This window comes from Kickxella alabastrina (assembly GCF_025024165.1).
Source record: "Kickxella alabastrina strain RSA 675 chromosome Unknown BX661scaffold_5, whole genome shotgun sequence".
In the NCBI taxonomy this organism is placed as follows: Eukaryota; Fungi; Kickxellomycota; class Kickxellomycetes; order Kickxellales; family Kickxellaceae; genus Kickxella; species Kickxella alabastrina.
This window is the reverse complement of record NW_026251476.1, coordinates 458,845-476,179: the sequence shown is the minus strand read 5'-3', so window position 1 is coordinate 476,179 and position 17,335 is coordinate 458,845. Positions and strand designations below refer to the sequence as shown.

The 17,335-nt window shown below is 51.0% G+C and overlaps 7 protein-coding genes across 7 annotated transcripts; 5 read left to right on the top strand and 2 right to left on the bottom strand.

Moving 5' to 3' along the window:
- The first annotated feature begins 194 nt into the window (after positions 1 to 194).
- Positions 195 to 1,841, top strand: BX661DRAFT_179052 (3-oxo-5-alpha-steroid 4-dehydrogenase-domain-containing protein). The gene is made up of 2 exons (XM_051535079.1): positions 195 to 795; positions 913 to 1,841. The coding sequence occupies exons 1-2, from the start codon at positions 377 to 379 to the stop codon at positions 1,457 to 1,459; spliced, it is 966 nt and encodes a 321-aa protein (XP_051393428.1). The 5' UTR covers positions 195 to 376; the 3' UTR covers positions 1,460 to 1,841.
- Positions 1,842 to 1,845: 4 nt separating this feature from the next.
- BX661DRAFT_179049 (armadillo-type protein) lies at positions 1,846 to 6,280 on the top strand. The gene is made up of 2 exons (XM_051535078.1): positions 1,846 to 2,338; positions 2,703 to 6,280. The coding sequence occupies exons 1-2, from the start codon at positions 2,270 to 2,272 to the stop codon at positions 6,066 to 6,068; spliced, it is 3,435 nt and encodes a 1,144-aa protein (XP_051393427.1). The 5' UTR covers positions 1,846 to 2,269; the 3' UTR covers positions 6,069 to 6,280.
- A 1,819-nt stretch (positions 6,281 to 8,099) lies between these two features.
- Positions 8,100 to 8,987, top strand: BX661DRAFT_169559 (uncharacterized protein; the record flags this gene model as incomplete). Its single annotated transcript, XM_051533535.1, has 1 exon — positions 8,100 to 8,987. One exon carries the CDS (start codon positions 8,100 to 8,102, stop codon positions 8,985 to 8,987), a length of 888 nt encoding a protein of 295 aa, XP_051393426.1.
- A 636-nt stretch (positions 8,988 to 9,623) lies between these two features.
- Positions 9,624 to 13,519, top strand: BX661DRAFT_81350 (phospholipid methyltransferase-domain-containing protein). The gene is made up of 3 exons (XM_051539493.1): positions 9,624 to 9,910; positions 10,027 to 10,373; positions 10,711 to 13,519. The coding sequence occupies exons 1-3, from the start codon at positions 9,733 to 9,735 to the stop codon at positions 13,378 to 13,380; spliced, it is 3,195 nt and encodes a 1,064-aa protein (XP_051393425.1). The 5' UTR covers positions 9,624 to 9,732; the 3' UTR covers positions 13,381 to 13,519.
- A 12-nt stretch (positions 13,520 to 13,531) lies between these two features.
- BX661DRAFT_179043 (uncharacterized protein) lies at positions 13,532 to 14,687 on the bottom strand. Its single transcript, XM_051535077.1, has one exon. It carries the CDS (start codon positions 14,325 to 14,327, stop codon positions 13,689 to 13,691), a length of 639 nt encoding a protein of 212 aa, XP_051393424.1. The 5' UTR covers positions 14,328 to 14,687; the 3' UTR covers positions 13,532 to 13,688.
- Positions 14,688 to 15,236: 549 nt separating this feature from the next.
- Positions 15,237 to 16,147, top strand: BX661DRAFT_179041 (calmodulin mutant SYNCAM11). Its single transcript, XM_051535076.1, has 2 exons — positions 15,237 to 15,376; positions 15,595 to 16,147. Exons 1-2 carry the CDS (start codon positions 15,365 to 15,367, stop codon positions 16,051 to 16,053), a joined length of 471 nt encoding a protein of 156 aa, XP_051393423.1. The 5' UTR covers positions 15,237 to 15,364; the 3' UTR covers positions 16,054 to 16,147.
- Position 16,148: 1 nt separating this feature from the next.
- BX661DRAFT_179040 (uncharacterized protein) lies at positions 16,149 to 17,291 on the bottom strand. The gene has a single exon (XM_051535075.1). It carries the CDS (start codon positions 17,157 to 17,159, stop codon positions 16,218 to 16,220), a length of 942 nt encoding a protein of 313 aa, XP_051393422.1. The 5' UTR covers positions 17,160 to 17,291; the 3' UTR covers positions 16,149 to 16,217.
- Between the last annotated feature and the right edge of the window lie 44 nt (positions 17,292 to 17,335).

Genomic DNA, 17,335 nt, shown 5'->3' with positions numbered 1-17,335 from the left:
GCGGCTAAGTACAATTTCAATGCTATTTTAAGTGCGTGTCATCAAGCTTATTGGGATTGATAAATGCAAAGCACAATGAATCGGCTCATACAGAGTCGAGCCGAGCTTTGATTTACGTTGCGCCACCCATGAGCTACGCATTTATTTTGGTGTGTGCTTTCATTTTTGTTCTCAGCATCTTGCTCCCTAATTTTGTACTTTTGCTTCTTGTCTTTGCTCACTCGCTAGCTCTGTTATTATTCTATTTTATACTTTTTGTTGCGGAATCGCAAGTAGTACATTAATACCGCCATTTCCACCACCAGCAGCAACAACAGCAGCATCATCATCAGCACCAAAAGCAGCCTTTTCAGATTTAGTTAATACATTGTAGAGAATGCGCATCAGTATCGCCAAGCGCTCAGCGTCAAGCGCCAAAGATGCCTCGAGCAAGGTGGCGTCGCCATCATCTTCTTCAGGCGCCAGTTCGCGCTATCCGTTTACTGTCGAGGTTTCTGACAACGCAACCGTCGACGATCTCAAGGCGGCTATCGCCAGCAATGTCAAGTCGATGTACCCCGACCGCCAGCGCCTGACGTTTGGTGACAAAAAGACAGTGCTCGAGTCGGGCGACTCACTGTCCAAGTACGGTGTGAGAAACGATGACACGGTGTTCATCAAGGACCTCGGTCCTCAGATTGGCTGGCAGACGGTGTTCTACATTGAGTATCTGGGCCCCATCATCTTCCACTACATTGTGTACAACTTCCCGCGCATCTTTTACGGCATGAGCTTTGAGCACAGCGAAATCCAGCGGTAAGTGTCTTTTTCTGCCAATTTCATATTGGCCTAATGTGTCTACGGCTAAGACATACTGCGTCGCTACTGGTAACTGACTTTTTACCTGCAACGAACTTTTATTTTTTGCTGTAGCCGCGTGTATCTGCTGGTCATGGCGCACTTTGTCAAGCGCGAGCTGGAGACGGCGTTTGTTCACCGGTTCAGCCATGGAACCATGCCGCTGATGAACGTGTTCAAGAACTCATTCCACTATCACATGCTGTCGGGGCTCAACCTGGCTTACTGGGTGTACGCACCGGCCTCAGGGCAAGGCACGGCGCTTGCAGCTAAGCTCGGCAACCCGCTGCTAATGGCCATCTTCACGGGTGTTTTCCTGTTTGCAGAGCTATCGAACCTGTCGACGCACATCACGCTGCGCAACCTGCGCCCGCCAGGCACGCGGGTGCGCAGAATCCCCCATGGCTACGGCTTCGACATAGTGAGCTGCCCCAATTACCTGTTCGAGTCGCTGGCCTGGGTTGCCATTGCTGCCATGACGCGCAACTTGGCCGCCGTGCTGTTCCTGATCGTGTCATCCGGCCAGATGTACGTGTGGGCTATCAAGAAGCACAAGCAGTACCGCCGTGAGTTCCCCGACTACCCCAAGTCGCGCAAGGCGATGATCCCACTTATCGTCTAGAAGAAGGAAATGCGAGCTTTGGCCAAGTCTCTCTTGCACCTCTATTTTCAATTCAATGACAATGCTTAAACGTCGAGAAACCTGGCTCCCCCTTGGCCAAACTCAAATTCAAATCAAAACCGAATTGTTCCTTGATGAAAAGAAATCAAGTGCGGATCAACAATGAGAAATTTTGCTCCAGCTTTTTTTCCTCAAAGTTTCAGCTGTTGCACTGTCTGTGCGCCCGCAGCCCTCTGCTGATGATGACAAAACCCAAACAATGGAACACCGGCCATCGCTGGTCCCCTCTCCTGGTGCCATGATGACCTTTCCCCAAGAAAAAATTACAGGCGAGCTCGCCCCACTTTCTTGAAATTTTCTTTCTCTTCTGCTTATTTTTTTTCCAAACCCAACCCAAACCATTTTTTTCACTTTACACATATTTTTTCAGTGTCGCTCGAGTAGACTACGTGCTTTAGATTTCAACAGAACGAAACTTTTTTATTATAAAAAACATTTATTCATTCTATTGTCTTTCCATTTAGCTATCTTATTCATTCACCTCTCTTTATTTATCTTGAGACTGCAGAACAGGCTCTTTAGTTTTTTGTCTGCGCAAAAATACACACATTATTATTATAAACAGTGTCTTTGCTGTTCCTTTATTGTCTTTTGGTCTATCTGGACGACTCGGAGTAAACAACACTAGTAATTTCGCACAGGCAATCGTGGTAGATTGCAAAACTCCACACCCACGCCTTTTTGTAATTTCGGAGCACACAAAATCCCCCTTAAACTAGGACCAACAGATATACGGACAGTCGGCGACAAATGGAACAAATTGAAGAAGCCGTTCTCTGCGCACTCAACCCCAGCAGCGATCAGGCCGTAAAAGCTCAGGTAAGACATTTTCTGAGAGCAGCTCGCTCTATCCATCTCTTTCTGTCGAAAACAAACAGCGCCCTTTATTTTGCGGTATGCGACATCCACTATTCACAGGATATAATATGAATGGCCACAAGCTGCGGCTAAGAGGGGTGAGGTGACTTGTATGCGATGGCAAAAGCGAATGCGAATGCGGCTGCGGCTGCGGCTGCGACGACAAAGAAAAAATGACATGTTTCATAACACTGCGACTGCAACTGCAGCGAAAGTGAGAGCAACTGCGAACAGCCGGCCAGTCAGTTAGAGCTTCGTGATTGGTATTTTGCTCATGCAAACATTGGGACTAAACACTTGTGTATGATTTTTTTGTTTCGAGTAGGCTACGCAGTACTGCGAAAGCGTTAAGGCGTCGGCAGATGGATGGCAGGTCTGCTTGGAGCTGTTCACAAAAGTGCCTGAGCGAGCACCCTCGGCGCGCCTGTTTGCGCTGCAGGTCATCGATGCGATGATCATGGGCGCTGGCATCCGTGGAAACGAAAATGGTGCACCAGAGAGACTCGCTGCGACTCGCAAGACTCTACTGGAGTTTGTCTCGACACAGTATGCTGGCCAGAAGTATCAGACCGAGCTCCCCTTCCTCAAAAACACACTGGCCCACACAATCACGCTGCTGGCCCTTGCATCATATCCGACGCAGTGGCCAACCTTTGTCAGAGACATGATCTCGCTGGCTGGACTGCCAGACGCCACCGGGCCCTTGACCGAGGACAGTGCGAAGGACGTCAACACAGCTACAGTCAACCCATTCCTGGTCGACTTTCTCATCAAGGTGCTCGCGTCGCTGGACGAAGAGATGGTCAACCCGGCGGTTCCGCGCGGTTCAGATGAAGTGGCGCGCAACACAGACATTAAAGACGCCATGCGCGTTGAAGACGTCGACCGGATGGCCCACGCCTGGTACAGCATCCTTGCGCACATGTCTGCCACACGCCCGAACTTGGCTGAGGGCGCGCTGCGATTGATGGGCGTGTACGTGTCCTGGATCGACATCAACCTCATTGTCAACCAGCCGTTCATGCAGATCCTGTTCGGCCTGCTCAAAGCGCCCGCGCTGCGCTGCCAGGCCTGCCACTGCCTGACAAACATTGTCGGCAAGGGCATGCGTCCAATGGACAAGCTGTTCCTGCTGCAGTTTGTCAGCGTTATCGACATCATGAAGCAGCTGGACATTGACGACATCGAGTTTGCAGAAAAGGTGGGCCATTTGGCCAATGTCGCCGGTGTCGAGCTCAACACCATCTGGGTTGACAAGGAGTCGACCACCCCGGAGGCGCGCTCTACAGCCTACGCGATGCTCGAGCAGCTGATGCCGCTGCTGCTCAATTTTCTGTCGCACGAGTACGACGAGGTATCCTCGGCGGTGTTCCCGGCCATCAGCGAGATCCTGGGCGTCTTCAAAAAGATGCAGCGTGATGGCACTGCGCTGAGCGCGTCGCAGCTGGGCTTTCTGTCGCGCCTGCTTCCTGTCCTTGTCGACAAGCTCAAGTATAGCGAAGAATACTCGTGGCCATCGTCCTCCAACTCGGGTGCCAGCGACGGCGACGCCTCTTTGGACGAGGACGACGAGGAGGCTGTATTTGCCGAGCTGCGTCGCAGCCTGCGCGTGTTTATCGACGCTATCGGTCACATTGCACCCAGCCTCTACGACAGCGTGATCCTGACCGCAGCGCAGGACATATTCAAGCAGTGCGGGCAGTATGGCGTCAGCGCCGACCGGGCTGCTGACGAGGGCGGCCCTGGCCGCGGGCAGCTCGGATGGGTGCGCGCCGAGCTGGGTGTGTACCTGACGCAGGCTTATGGCGAGCGGCTGAGCAGCAGCAAGGGTCTGCGCTTCGGTGCAATCAAGCAGGCCGGTCAGTCCAACGGTTCGAACTCGAGCGGCACCCCCATCAACACGGCTTCGATCGATGCGCTCTCCGACCTGATGACGATGATGATCCAGTCAGGAATTGTGAACTGCACCCACCGGGCAATCGCGCCGATGTACTTTGAGAACTTTGTGCGCTTTAACGGATACTTTGATATTCGGCGAGAGGCGGTCACACCAGTGTTTACCTCGTTCATCGGCGCCTCGGGCATCCGCCACCCCAACAGCGCCGTCCGCCCGCGTATCTGGTACTTCCTCCACCGGTTCATCAAGCAGCTGCACCAGCCGCTGCTGGCCCAGTACTCAAGCGACTTTATTCGCGCTGTGGGTGACCTGCTCGAGATCCGCGCAGACAAATCCAAACTGAGCAGCCTGTCGGCAGCTGGCGGCGGCTTCGGCTTGTTCGACTCGCAGCTCTACCTGTTTGAGTCATGCGGAATCATGCTCGCACCGGCGGAGCTAGACGATGATACGCGCATGTCGCTGTTGCAGCACCTATTTAACCCACTGTTTACGAGCGCCCAGCGCCTGATGAACCAAAAGTCCACCGAGCAGATCCTACAGGAGCCACGCTCGCTGCTGCAGATCCACCACTACTTAACAGCGATTGGCTCAATTATCAAAGGCTTCCCCGACGCGCGCGTCGACGCCAAGGGCACGTCAGCCAGCTCGCCGCACCAGCTGTCGCCCAGCACGGCGCAGGTGTTCCTCAAGGCCGCAGACATGTGCATTGCCATCCTCGAGGCACTCCAGGCCAGCCAGCTGATCCGCGAGGCTGCACGCTTCACGCTGTCGCGCATGCTGAGCGTACTCGGTGCCGAGGCGCTTCCCTACATGCCGCGGCTTATCGACGGGCTTGTAAGCAGCTGCGCTGTCGAGGAGCTGTCGGACCTTCTGTCCTTCCTTGGCCTGGTTGTTTTCAAGTTTAAGCCCGACGTTGCGCCCACAGCAAGCGAGCTGCTGCTTCCTGTAATTTCAAAGGTGTACGGGTTCCTCGACCAGGTCGCCCAGGATGGCACCACCGGCACCGACGAGGCCTTGCTGCTGCAGGATCTCCGCAAGGCGTATCTGACATGGATCGGCGCCATCTTCAACTCGGACCTGGACAGCATATTTTTGACGCCGCAGAACGCCCCACACCTGGCGACCATCCTCCGCCCAATTGCCTCGCAACTGGCTGTGGACTCTTCCAGCCCGCAGTGCCAGCGCCTAGCCTTTAACGTTCTGTTCAAGGCCATTCAGGCGTGGATGGTTGACCCCATGGGCTGGCACACGCTGGCCACGATGACTCCGTCGGCAATTGCGACTTTGAATAGCAAGACTGCAAGCGGGCAGAACGCTGGCAAGACCACTCTTCGACAGGTTGCGGCGCAGACACTGGGGCTCAGGCTGGACAGTGCCAGCGCCAATGAGGCGCGTAATCAGCTCCAGGAGCTGATCACCAAGACCGTAGTCCCCGCGTGCTTCGAGACACCCACGCAACCGGACTTCCGCATGGCCGACGCACAGGCATCGCTGGTGGTCGCGGAGATCGCCGGCGTGCTGCAGATGCTGCTGATGGCCGGTGTTCCTGAGATCTCTGACGGTGACGGCAGCTTCATGGCAACGATGCCAGCTCCGCAGATCCTCGCGCCACCCACTGGAGGCGACCTGAATCGGAATCAGTTCGCTTCGTATCTGGCAACTGGCTTGTTGCCAAACCTTGGATGCCCCGCAGCCATGGCCACGGAGTTTGTCCAGGCGCTGGCCTCACTGGACCAGAAGCAGTTCAAAAAGTACCTTGTCGCCTTCCTCACCAGCAGTGGCAGCGCTCAGTGAGCAAGAGCGGCAAGAGCGGCTAGATCAACAATCAGCAGAGCCATGTTTGCGTCTTCGAGAGTTTTATTTGTTGTGGTGTTGTTATTTGAGAATTTTGGACCACAAAACTCGCTTGATACTTGTTTGGTCAAACGCCTCATATAGTTTGGTTGGTATTAAAAAATAAACAGAGAAAATTAACATGATGAAAAATGGAAGAATCATGCGCTGGAGTGGGTGTCATGTCATTTATCCTTTCGGGAGCTATAGATACAACAAAGTTACTAGTCATTTTAAGCTGCGCCTCTGGTGTGTTATAAGTTAGTTCAGAAAATGTAACTGTAAAATACCTACATTAAAAATAGTTAACAACACTAATTCAGCTATTCAAACAATATACTTCTCAAAGTTTAAAAATCCAAATAAAAAGCACTCGACTAGTGTTGTAAATAGTTGGCTTACAATTGTATTACTAAATTGACGTTTTGCAGTTCGCTCAGAAAACATTATTCATAACCACACGATTTATTTATGACACCAGAAAACCCATAAAACAAGGTGCGATATTTTACAGAATTCGAAGCGATTGCTCAAGGACAAGACTGATGTCCCAGTCAAGAGAAAATCCGATCCAAAGACGGGTGCAGCATCCAAGTGAAACAAGACTGGATAATTTTTTATTATCTTTTTCTTCATATTATGACGGCCACTAATACCTGACATCTCAATCCTCATTGGGTAAAACCAATGACAGCAGGTGGGGAACTAGGGCCTTTGACCAAAACTTTCTAATAATAATAAATTTTATTATTATTTTCTCAATTGTCGCTTTAATACAATCTATACACAATTTAAATCGGTTATCTCCATTTTTTTGTATGCATGCTGGGCCGCATTAGATGCCAGCCTTGTGAGAGCAGGGCATAAACAGCAGGCACGGGCCCATGGGAAGCTGAGATGCAAATCGCGATGCAAAGGGGCGTCGTTTCTGAATTGGCACAGTACCGACCAGAGCCGAGCCGAGCCCAAGACCCGTTTGTGTGCTGTGCTGCGCATCCCCCGTATATTTGAGAGTGAGAGAAAAGGGCGAGTTTTTGGGCAACAGAAAAACAATGCCAGTGGCTACAATGTTTGACTTTTTTTGTTGTGCTCATTTTTTGTTTGTCTGTTCGTTCGTTGGCTCGTCTGCCTCCTTTCTCTTCACTCCTTTTTAACTATATTTTCGTGCTTTTGAATTTACAATTCTCTCACTTTATTTTCTTTCTCTTTCGCCTTTCCCTCACTATTCGCAATTTCGTTCGAAGTGGTTTTTGTTCGCTCAGAGGAAAGGTAATTTTGTTTGCGCTGCTCCGATTGCCGATGGCTGGAATGAAAATTGTTTTTATTATTGTAGTGCATAGCATTCTGTTAAAACTGCACTTTGTGCGAATGCACGAAAAAAGTTTTTGTTATTGCCTTCCATCCCTTTTCATCCAACTTTGGACATCGCTGACGTCGATAGTGCCAAGTCTCACGCTTCCTGCCACTGGATAGCCGCAGTCTTAGTAGTAGTAGTAGTGGCAGTGGAAGCAGCAAGAAAACTGGTACAAAGAAGTGCGCCCGTCTCTGAGCACCGCATCTATTCATTTAAAGGGTTTTATTCAGCTTCCCCCACGGTGCATACTATTCCGAAGGGGAGGATAATTTCCTTTTTATTCTTTGCACCCTTTTTTCTTTCAAGTTTTCCCTTCGACATATTTCCAAAGCATCTTGGCACGCAGTTTTACAAAACACTCGAGCCCCTGCTTCTCTTCTGCCACATGCGCACATATAAAAATTATAAGCACTTAGAACTAACACTTACCCACACCCTTATTCACACCTTTTTTCTACCCCTGTAGTTTTATTTTATTTTCCACATCTACATCAACATCAACATCAACAAAAGCTCGTACCTTAGAAAGCGACGTTTAAAAAATAAGCCAAAAATAGCACACTTGCATTACTAGCTACCACCTGCATTCACACTACTACCAACACCACCCACAATTTACAACGACAAAATTTGCGCAAATGTCCTTCAATTCGCAAAACAACTTGAATGCTGGCCGCAGCCACGAGGGCCATCGGAGCCAGGTTACTCCCATCCCTATCAATGTCTCGGGTTCACAGCGCAGCGGCAGCAGCAACAGCTTCAAAAATGATGACCGCAACCACCAGTATCAGGGCGGGTCTAGCATTGGAGGGGGCTCGTTCATGGGCGACACATCGGGCATCAACGCACCACCCAACTCGTTTGCCGTCCCGTCGTCGATGGCCAGCCATGTTATTCCCAACAACATTAACATCAATATGAGCAACAGTAGCCGCATCCCGATAGGAGCAGGTGTTTCCGCGTCGTACAGATACTCGCAGGGCACCAATGCTCCGCCGAACTCGCTGGCTGTGCCATCCTCAATGGCCGGCCAGATCATTCCGAGTGGCATGAGCATTGATGACAGCAACGGCGGTTGCCTGCCGATCGGGGCGGACATCTCCGGGTCGTACAAGTTCTCTCAGGGTATCAACGCGCCGCCAAACTCGTACGCGGTGCCGTCATCGTTGGCGAGCCAGATGATTCCGAACAGTGCCAGCCTCACTGCGCGGCTTGGTGGCGGCTTCAACCCACCACCCAACACGCCAGCGCAGGTCAGCAAGCTGCATCAGATAATGGGAGGTATTGATGGTGGCCTGGGTACCCACCACAGCCAGGAGTATGGCATTGGCCAGGTTCCTTCTGGCTCGTTCATTGACCGGAGAATCCACGCCTTTGAGCGGGTGGGAGAGGCCGACGAGGATGATATGGATCAGGACATGGACAACCACAGCCCCAACAGCATCAGCCCTGGGTCCTTCCACCACTCTGGCAGCCACCACATGTCGAACAAGGGTCCTGACGACATATTCGAGATGGAGCAGTAGCCGATGTGTTTCTGGGTTTTTCCTATTTCCTATTTTGTCGGCTGCGCTTGACCTCCCCTGCCCTTGCCCTGCTCGTGTACACATGGTACTCTAATTTCTGAAATTTAGCACCCTATGTTTTTTATTTTTATCTTGGTATTCCAGACGCTCTTTTTAGTTTTAAAGGAATCGGATTGTTTTTTATTTCTCAGCTGGGGTGGCTAGCCGACTGGGCTGGCCGCTCTGTTCCTACCCTGCTGCGATGAGCGAGCTCCACAGCCTTTGGCATTGACTGAGTCAATGGGTGGCAAGCGAGAAGCAAGAAGCGAAGTTTATTGATAATGTACGCTATCGGCACATCTTCCACCTACTGCCATATATGCGTGCGATACGAGTGAGCGAGCGAGCGCAAAATGCATTGATGGAAAAGTGCAAATTTCTTATTCTGGTCGATAGATGCGCAGATTCGCAATTTAAACACAACGACGCATCATTCATGCGGCTAGTCATCTCCCCCTTTTTTCATTATTTCTCGTTCATTTTTTAATGATCCCCAGCTGCTCCACTTCGCGTTCACTCATAAAAGCCACCGATATTGACTTCTGACTTTTTCCCCTGTCGCTCTATCTCTTTTGAATATTTTTCGTTTTCTGACTTTATTTTTGTTCATATTGAATTCGAGTTTTTCACCCTTCAGTTGTTTTAGACGTCAACCGACAAAAAAAAATTTTTAGCGAACAACTCAGCTTTTCTTTGAGTTTCATTGATGATGGTTGTTCGTCAGAGACAGTCAAACAGAAAGGTCAGCCAGCTGCTGACACCAGTTGATGACAAGGTCTCTGTCGCCACAGATGGAAACGCTGCCGCAGAAGTTGTTAGCAGCGGTCACGGTCACGATGACAGCCTTGAAAAGGCTCTGACCGGGCGCACTCCCGACGGAAAAGGTACAAAATATGTTTACAACATCCACGTGAATAATTTGTCGCCATACATCCTTGTAATTGCTAACATATTTTGGCCAGCGCTCCTCAATACGCCCTACTATTTTGTCACATTATAGCGTTCGCGGTTCCCAAGACGCGCGACATGCTGCAATCGCTATTCAATCCATTCACGCCCAAGACGACGTTTGACATGGCCACGTTGCTTATGCTTAGCACGCACATGGTGATCGCAGCTGTATTCCCGATGGCTGTCAAGCGCTGGATCCTCATGCTAGCATTTGCCTTCTGGCGTCTGTGCTATAACGGCGGCCTTGGCTGGATCCTCAAGTGGCAGAGCAACCACCATGGGCTGGTTGCCATGTTCAAGCGCAATGGATGGCTGGATCCCGCTCGCGGTGGCAAAATTTATGTTTGGCTCAAGGGCGAGCTTGAGGCCAAAATGGGCCCTGACTACTCATTTGAGGTAAGCGATAAGAGGCAGCAAATGCGTCCACCTGAACCTGAGCTTGAGCATCATTGGTTATAAAATGTTGGCATATTTAGATCGACATTATGATATGTTTTGTGGTAATCCCTTTCACATGCCAGCTGCAGCCTGATTTCTGAGCACTATCTTTGGTTAATGTAAACCGTGGGTGTTTTAGCGTGTTAACTTACATGTGTGCGCTTGCGGTTGGCTGAGTGAACGAGAAAATGTATAAGTGAATGGCTGATTGACTGTGAATTATGAGTTGTGAATTGTATCTGACCCACTTGCTAACGCTAAACGCTGAACCTGAACCTGCCATTGCACCCTGTAGAATGTTCCCATCGAGTTCAATGTGTGGCTGCTTTATCGCCAGCTTGTTGATCTGATCCTGCTCAACGACTTTGCCGCGTATTTCTTCCTGTGCAGCTGCTACCTCGGATCGGCCAACGACTCTGAACCTTGGCACATGTATTTGAGAATTGCCGGCGGTGTCATCCTACTGGTATTCAACCTGTGGGTCAAGGTCGACGCTCACCGCGTGGTCAAGGACTACGCGTGGTACTGGGGAGACTTCTTCTTCCTGGTTGAGCAGTCGCTGACATTTGACGGCGTGTTCGAGATGGCGCCTCACCCGATGTACTCTATCGGCTATGCGGGATACTACGGTGGCTCAATGATCACCGGCAGCTACACCATTTTCTACGCCAGTCTGGCCGCACACATGCTGCAGTTCCTGTTCCTGTCGTTCGTCGAGAACCCGCACATTGAGAAGACGTATGAGCGCCCGCCGCTGGCCGTGCAGGTCATCCAAAGGTCGCGCAACCGCCGCCTGTCGTCAATTAACTCGGACGTCGAAGATATTGTTGGTGACATCAGTAACCCGGAGTCGGCGTCGGCATTGGTGTCTGCCGCTGCTGCGGCTCGCAACTCGATCCGCGAGCGTCCGGCCAGCCTGTGGCATCCCGACCTGATCGTGTTTAAAAATTTTGATCTGTTCCGTGCCTCGGACATTCTGATTCTGCTTCTGCTGTTCTACTCCATTGCCATTCCGCTCGGCTTTATGTGGGTGACAGGCAACAGGCAGCTGGTGCTGACTTATTCGATTTTCCAGTGTATCGGCTGGATTCTGTTCCGCACCCTGGCTCTGGGCTTCCTGCTCAAGAAGCAGAGCACGAGCCAGCTGATTACCCGCTGGTACATCAAGCACGGTGGCAACGGGGAGGAGGCATTCTCTAGCTGGCGCGCGATCTACAACACAGTATCGATTATGACCTATGGCTCATTCGGGCTGGTTGGTCTGACCGCTTACCACTGGGGCAGCGCTGCCTATGGCGACCTCGTTCTGTTCCACACACTGGGACTGCTTATGATTGGCTTCCATGTGTGGAGCTCGCGCTCTGTGTATGAGGTTCTCGGCGACTTTGGGTGGTTTTATGGCGACTTTTTTGCGCGCGATCCGTCGATGCTGTCGCTTGCCCCAGCAGACATGAAGCTGTACTACACTGGCATCTACCGCTACCTAAACGATCCCGAAAAGGTCATCGGCCAGGCAGCATTCTACGGATTGGCGCTCATCTCGCGTAGCTGGGCTGTGTTCGCGTTGGCCCTGCTTCTCCAGACCTGCAGCTTCCTGTTCAATGCATATGTTGAGACGCCGCACATGAAAAAGATTTATGGTGCCCAGGTGCGCCGCGACTCTGGAATTGTGCGCACTGTCAAGAAGGCTGTCAACAAGGGCATTGGTCAGTCAGTATTTGGGGACGAGCAAAACAAAGCGGAGGACGGTGACAGCGAGCATCTTCTGTCTGTCGGCTACAACCTTGAGGGTCCCAGCATGGTCAACATCCTGACCAGCACGACCAAGCCTGTGAGAGACATGTTTTTGGAGACCAAGGGCTTACTGTCGACGACTACCGCGCGCCTGGCTGAGAGGACGCTACCATCGGAACTGTCTAAAATCGACCACTTGAATATGTATGGCATCAAACTGCTTCCAGGCGCAGCGTGGCGGGCATCAGGCAAGCCAGCGGCAGTTAAGAATGCGAAATTCTCGTACTACTTGGGTGAGTCCATCCGCATCTCCTGGCAAGCGCCGATTAGCCACTCGCGCCGCGACTGGGTTGGCGTTTATCCTGTCACAGCCAATTTTTCCTCGCAGATCACCACCGCCAGCTCCAAGGGATGCTACGTGTACACTCACCCCGACGAGAACCTGCTGGCCGAAATGGTTGTGGGCGACAGCGTGTTTGCCGGGTTTATCAAGGGCGTTTCCAGCTCAAAGGAGCGCGGCAGCGGCGGCATAGGTGACCTTTCATTGCTTAATGGCAACAACACTTCTCGGAGAAACGGGTCACGGAAGCGCGCTACGGCTGATATTGTGCACGGCGAGGCAATTTTTAGCAGCTCTGCGCTGCCATTCAAAGTAGGCACCTATGAGATGCGGCTGCACCATGGCGGCACGCACGCGGTGCTGGCCCAATCCAAGCCCTTTGAAATTTCTGTTTGCGAGATAAAGGACATTGTCCGGGTTTTGGGCGAGCATGACGAAGACGATACCCCTGGTGCAAACAGTGACTCGCTTCCTGCAGACACGAACACGAACATGGATGCAGACAACATCGACTATCTGTCGCAGGCATTATTGAATATCGTCAACAAGGCATTTGCAGTCACTGACTCGCACACTGTGACTGCTCCCAAGGACTCGCCTGCGGCAATGGCTGCGGGCGGGGGCCATATCGGTGCTGAGGGCGATGTCGTTGTGCAGACGGATGTTGTCGAGCCTCTTGAGTCTGTTGACGACGCGTTTTCGGTTGACGGCGTGTTGGACGAGAAGCAGGCCAAGCGCCTGGGCTACGCCATCAAGGAGTACCTCGGGGTCGAGTTTGCCCCCGATGTGCTCATCCACGCGGCAAAGCACGGCGCGACTGTGCACGATGTGGCTAAGCGCGTTGTTGAGGCGCGCAAGGCGCTTTCCGCCTATTCATCGGTCAATTTCTGAGCGGCATTTGTTGTGATAAAAAAATTGACCGCAACCTTAATGAACCACAAAGAACCAATTCAAGTTTTTTTTGCCAGAATTTTTCGGGTTTATTCTTTTTTATAGCCATTGCTTTGCGACTGCTTCTTTGCAAATGTTTTTCCAATGGTGTTAAATTGATATCAAAAGTTGCTGTAAATGCGTGTTGAGAATAATTGAATAAAAATAATAATTAAAAAAGAAAGAAAAAACAAGCAAGAGTGCCAAACAGAGAATTGCGTGCAAAGATACACCAGTTATCTAAACATCCAATCTTATCGGCATCATAATTAGAAGGCAAACGCAGCAACAAGGAGGCCAGCAACGGCGCCAATAACAGCCTTGGTCGAGACGAGAGCGCTTTTCGGCGCCGAGGATGAGGACGACGACTTGGATTCGTCCTTGGCGTCATCAGTCTTGGAGTCAAGACCAGCATCCTCAGACTCCTTGTCGTCGGCGCTATCTGACTCGGCAGCGTCGGCGTCAGCGGAAAGCTTGACATCGAAGCACACGTAGTATTGCTCAGTTTCGTCATGGTCAGTGCCGTTGTAGATAGCCTGGACAACGATGCTCTGTCCGTTCTTGAGACCAGCCTTGGCAAAGTCCAGAGGAGTCGTGTAGGTGTTAGGGGCGGGAATGGAAACATCGGTAATAGGATGAGCGATAGAGTCATTAGTCACGGTGATGTCGGTAAAGTAGTTGAAGATGAGGTTTCCGGTACCGTGGCTAGGACGCAAAACAAAATTGTTGAGAGTGTCGACAGAGAAGGTGGTGACATTGCGGGTCAGCGCATTGCTACCGCCGCAGGGCTTGTTGAGCTGGTCACCAACGATGCCTGAGCGAGGAGGGGGGCTGATGATACCCATGTGCGCCCAGGCGCACTGCAGAAGCGCAGCGGTGGCGATAGCGGTAGCGAAGATCTTGACCATATTTTACAGGCTTGAAGCTAAATTAAAAAAGAGGTGACTGGTGAGAACAAGAAAAGAAGAAAAGATAAGGGAAGAGAAGAGTGCTGTTTGTAAGATAATAAAAGTGAGTTTTCAGAGGACGAGGAGCGGGTGGGTATTTAAAGGATTCTGGATGAGCAGAGCGGGAACAATGTAATAACAGAAAAGAAGGATGGAGGAAAAAAAATAGAATGGCCGTGGAAGAAAAATGCACGCAGGCCAGCTGATTCGGTTTAAAACGGGCAAGCAGGGAATCTTCTTTTGGAGGGTTTTTTTGCGACAATTGTAGAATGGACGTGGGTTTCCTTTTGTGGATTTACAGATATACAGCGACCAGCAGACAACACAGGAATGCATAGGTGCCGTGCGAGTGCTGAAACACGTCAAAGCGTGTGGCACTGCAAAGCAATTTTTTAATGTTTCCTTAAATTTACATCGCGCATGAATGACCACGCTCAGCAACCATGATTGGGCACAAGGCAGCCCAGAAAGGCTCGTTTTGTGATGTATTATTTTGGCAAAGTACTGAAGTACTGAGCATACACTGCGTGCTTATTTTTACAATCGCAGATACCAGCTACAATTGCAAAGCTTTCAAGCAATGCTCTCAATATGCATGGCAATGATGGATTAAAATTAGTACTGACCGGCGTGCGCCTGCAGACACAGTGCCCTTTTTTACATACCGTACGGTGCGAGTTGTGCCTGGGCAGAAACCCAGCTTTTTTTTGCCAGACCGACAGGATGGTTCCTGTGACTGTGGCTGATCGCATTAATCAATACATACTTGATCACGATCGTGGATCAAGAGACAGTCTGGCGGGGGCGCAAACAAAACAAAACAAGCGCACATGTGGCGACTGCATCGGCACTTCAAAACCTCATGTTTGCCATTTTTATATTGCTTGCTCTGTTTATTGTTTTTTCAAATATTTCTTTTTCATTTCCTTTTATTACATTCAATTTCAATTTCACCCTCGCGAATTCCATCTACATACTCTAATCCACATAGTTATAAAATGCCGAGCGATGTAAGAACACATTCTTTAGCCGTTGCCGCCGCTACGCGGGAGGAAATTCGGGCTCATCTGACCAATAAATAATAAACAAATACACACGCAAGGCGCATTTGGTTTTTTTACGTGCCATTTGGCCCTGGTTACTGCAAAGAGACTTGTCATTTTATTAACTGCTTAGTGCACACCCTATTTCCTTTTTACGTCTTTTTTTACCATTTTGTATTGTTTAGACACCCACCCAGGAGCAGCTGAACGAGTTTAAGGAGGCATTTGGTCTGTTTGACCGCACTGGTGGCGGCACGATCCCCCCGTCGTCGCTCGGCACTCTTCTGCGCGCGCTCGGACAGAACCCGACCGAGGCCGACGTGCACGACCTCACTGGTGACATTGATCCCTCGGATGAATCGAACGGAATCGACTTCAAGTCATTTGTTGAAATTGTCATGCGCCCCGGAGGCTTCAACTCTGCCAACTCGGAGGCCTCGTTTAATGAGTTTGTCCAGGCGTTCCAGGTTTTTGACCGCGAGGGCAATGGCTTTATCTCGGCCGGTGAGCTGAGATACGTGCTGACCAGCCTCGGCGAGGCCCTGTCGGACGCTGAGGTTGACGAGCTGCTGAAGGGCGTGCCCATGGACAAGCACGGGAACATCAACTACGAGGAGTTTGTTCGGACTCTGACGAGCAACTAGGGCCTATAAGTCTGTTACTCTTTTCTCTACTTTTAAATGCCGGGCGGCTTTGGTCCGGCTAGGTTTTTTATTACAAAATTTTCTTTCTGTCTCAACGGCATTTTACTTTATATATTTTTCGATATAGAACCAAAGGCCAAAAAAACACATGCTAGAGCCCGCTGTCAAATGCGCGGCTTTAGCAAATAGCTCAGGTTCCTTTTTGACGGCTTGACAGGCTCAGCCTTGGGTGGCTGCGGCTTGTCGGGTGCGGTCTCCTTCTTCTGTGACGTCTGCCAAGCAGTTCCCATCCATGCGCGGTCCCAGGCCTCGTTGAGCCTCCACTCTTCCAAGATCAGCGCGCCATGCTCATTCCAACTCTTGGCCAGTCCCGACGGCGACGAGCGCAACGGGGTGGTATTTCCGACTACTTTTACGGATCCTGCCACGCTCAGCGGCACCTGATGGTCTTGAAGCTCCATATCGGCGGCGTATGTCGACCTTTGCAAGTACGCAAGAGCGTCCATCGTTTCCAAGGTCCCGGCAGTATATGGGCCCTGCTGCCTCGTCGGCTGCCATACTGCAGCCGCCCCCTGGTCTGCTTCCGTGGCGCTCATGCTTGTTGGCAGTGTGCGCGACAGAAGTTCAATGACATCCTGCCCATCCAAGTTCTGCGCAAGTTGTACTTGGTGCGATTCAGTCTGGGATTTGCGTGCTGCCTGGCGGAATGCAGATACAGTGCTGCTGGTCCCAGATACCACAGGCAACTGGACTGAGCTCGTGTGTGTGTGTGTGGCAGGCCTGGCCTGGCTGCTTTCAGCCATCCATTCTTGTGACATTGATGAAGTTTCCCCCTGAAGTCCCGATTTGGACTCTGCGAGAATACTGGGGTCGAACGCAAACGGCCCGTGGGCCCCGCTGCACACGATGCTGGTGGCCAGTCGATTGGCCGATCCGGCAACGCGGTCTAGCATTGCAGACCCTTTGTTCTGCCGTGTCGTCTGTGAACTAGCATCGCCCAATGCGGTGCTGTCGCTCCTGCTATTGTCTGGCCCCTTGTCCTTTGCACCTGCATTGGCCGGCTGTTGCTGTTGCTGTTGCTGTTGCTGTTGCTGGCCGCTATCCATATTTGAACGCAGGATGTCTAGCGATATATGGTACACCGCGTTAATGTTGGATGAATGGAAGTATATAATACTATAAATAGGAAAATTGCTTTTAAGGCTTTTGTATAATACAAAGGAGAGTGAGAAGTGGTAGTTACAGAGCAATACAAGCCCGCTTGACAACCATGGCGCACTTG

Excerpts from the sequence above, each read along its gene's own strand:
- BX661DRAFT_179052 (XM_051535079.1), top strand. The coding sequence starts at position 377 with ATGCGCATCAGTATCGCCAAGCGCTCAGCGTCAAGCGCCAAAGATGCC. Across the intron at positions 796-912 it reads GAGCACAGCGAAATCCAGCG|CCGCGTGTATCTGCTGGTCA; the intron begins GTAAGTGTCTTT and ends TTTTTGCTGTAG.
- BX661DRAFT_179049 (XM_051535078.1), top strand. The coding sequence starts at position 2,270 with ATGGAACAAATTGAAGAAGCCGTTCTCTGCGCACTCAACCCCAGCAGC. Across the intron at positions 2,339-2,702 it reads ATCAGGCCGTAAAAGCTCAG|GCTACGCAGTACTGCGAAAG; the intron begins GTAAGACATTTT and ends TGTTTCGAGTAG.
- BX661DRAFT_81350 (XM_051539493.1), top strand. The coding sequence starts at position 9,733 with ATGATGGTTGTTCGTCAGAGACAGTCAAACAGAAAGGTCAGCCAGCTG. Across the intron at positions 9,911-10,026 it reads GCGCACTCCCGACGGAAAAG|CGTTCGCGGTTCCCAAGACG; the intron begins GTACAAAATATG and ends GTCACATTATAG. Across the intron at positions 10,374-10,710 it reads GCCCTGACTACTCATTTGAG|AATGTTCCCATCGAGTTCAA; the intron begins GTAAGCGATAAG and ends TGCACCCTGTAG.
- BX661DRAFT_179043 (XM_051535077.1), bottom strand. The coding sequence starts at position 14,327 with ATGGTCAAGATCTTCGCTACCGCTATCGCCACCGCTGCGCTTCTGCAG.
- BX661DRAFT_179040 (XM_051535075.1), bottom strand. The coding sequence starts at position 17,159 with ATGGATAGCGGCCAGCAACAGCAACAGCAACAGCAACAGCAACAGCCG.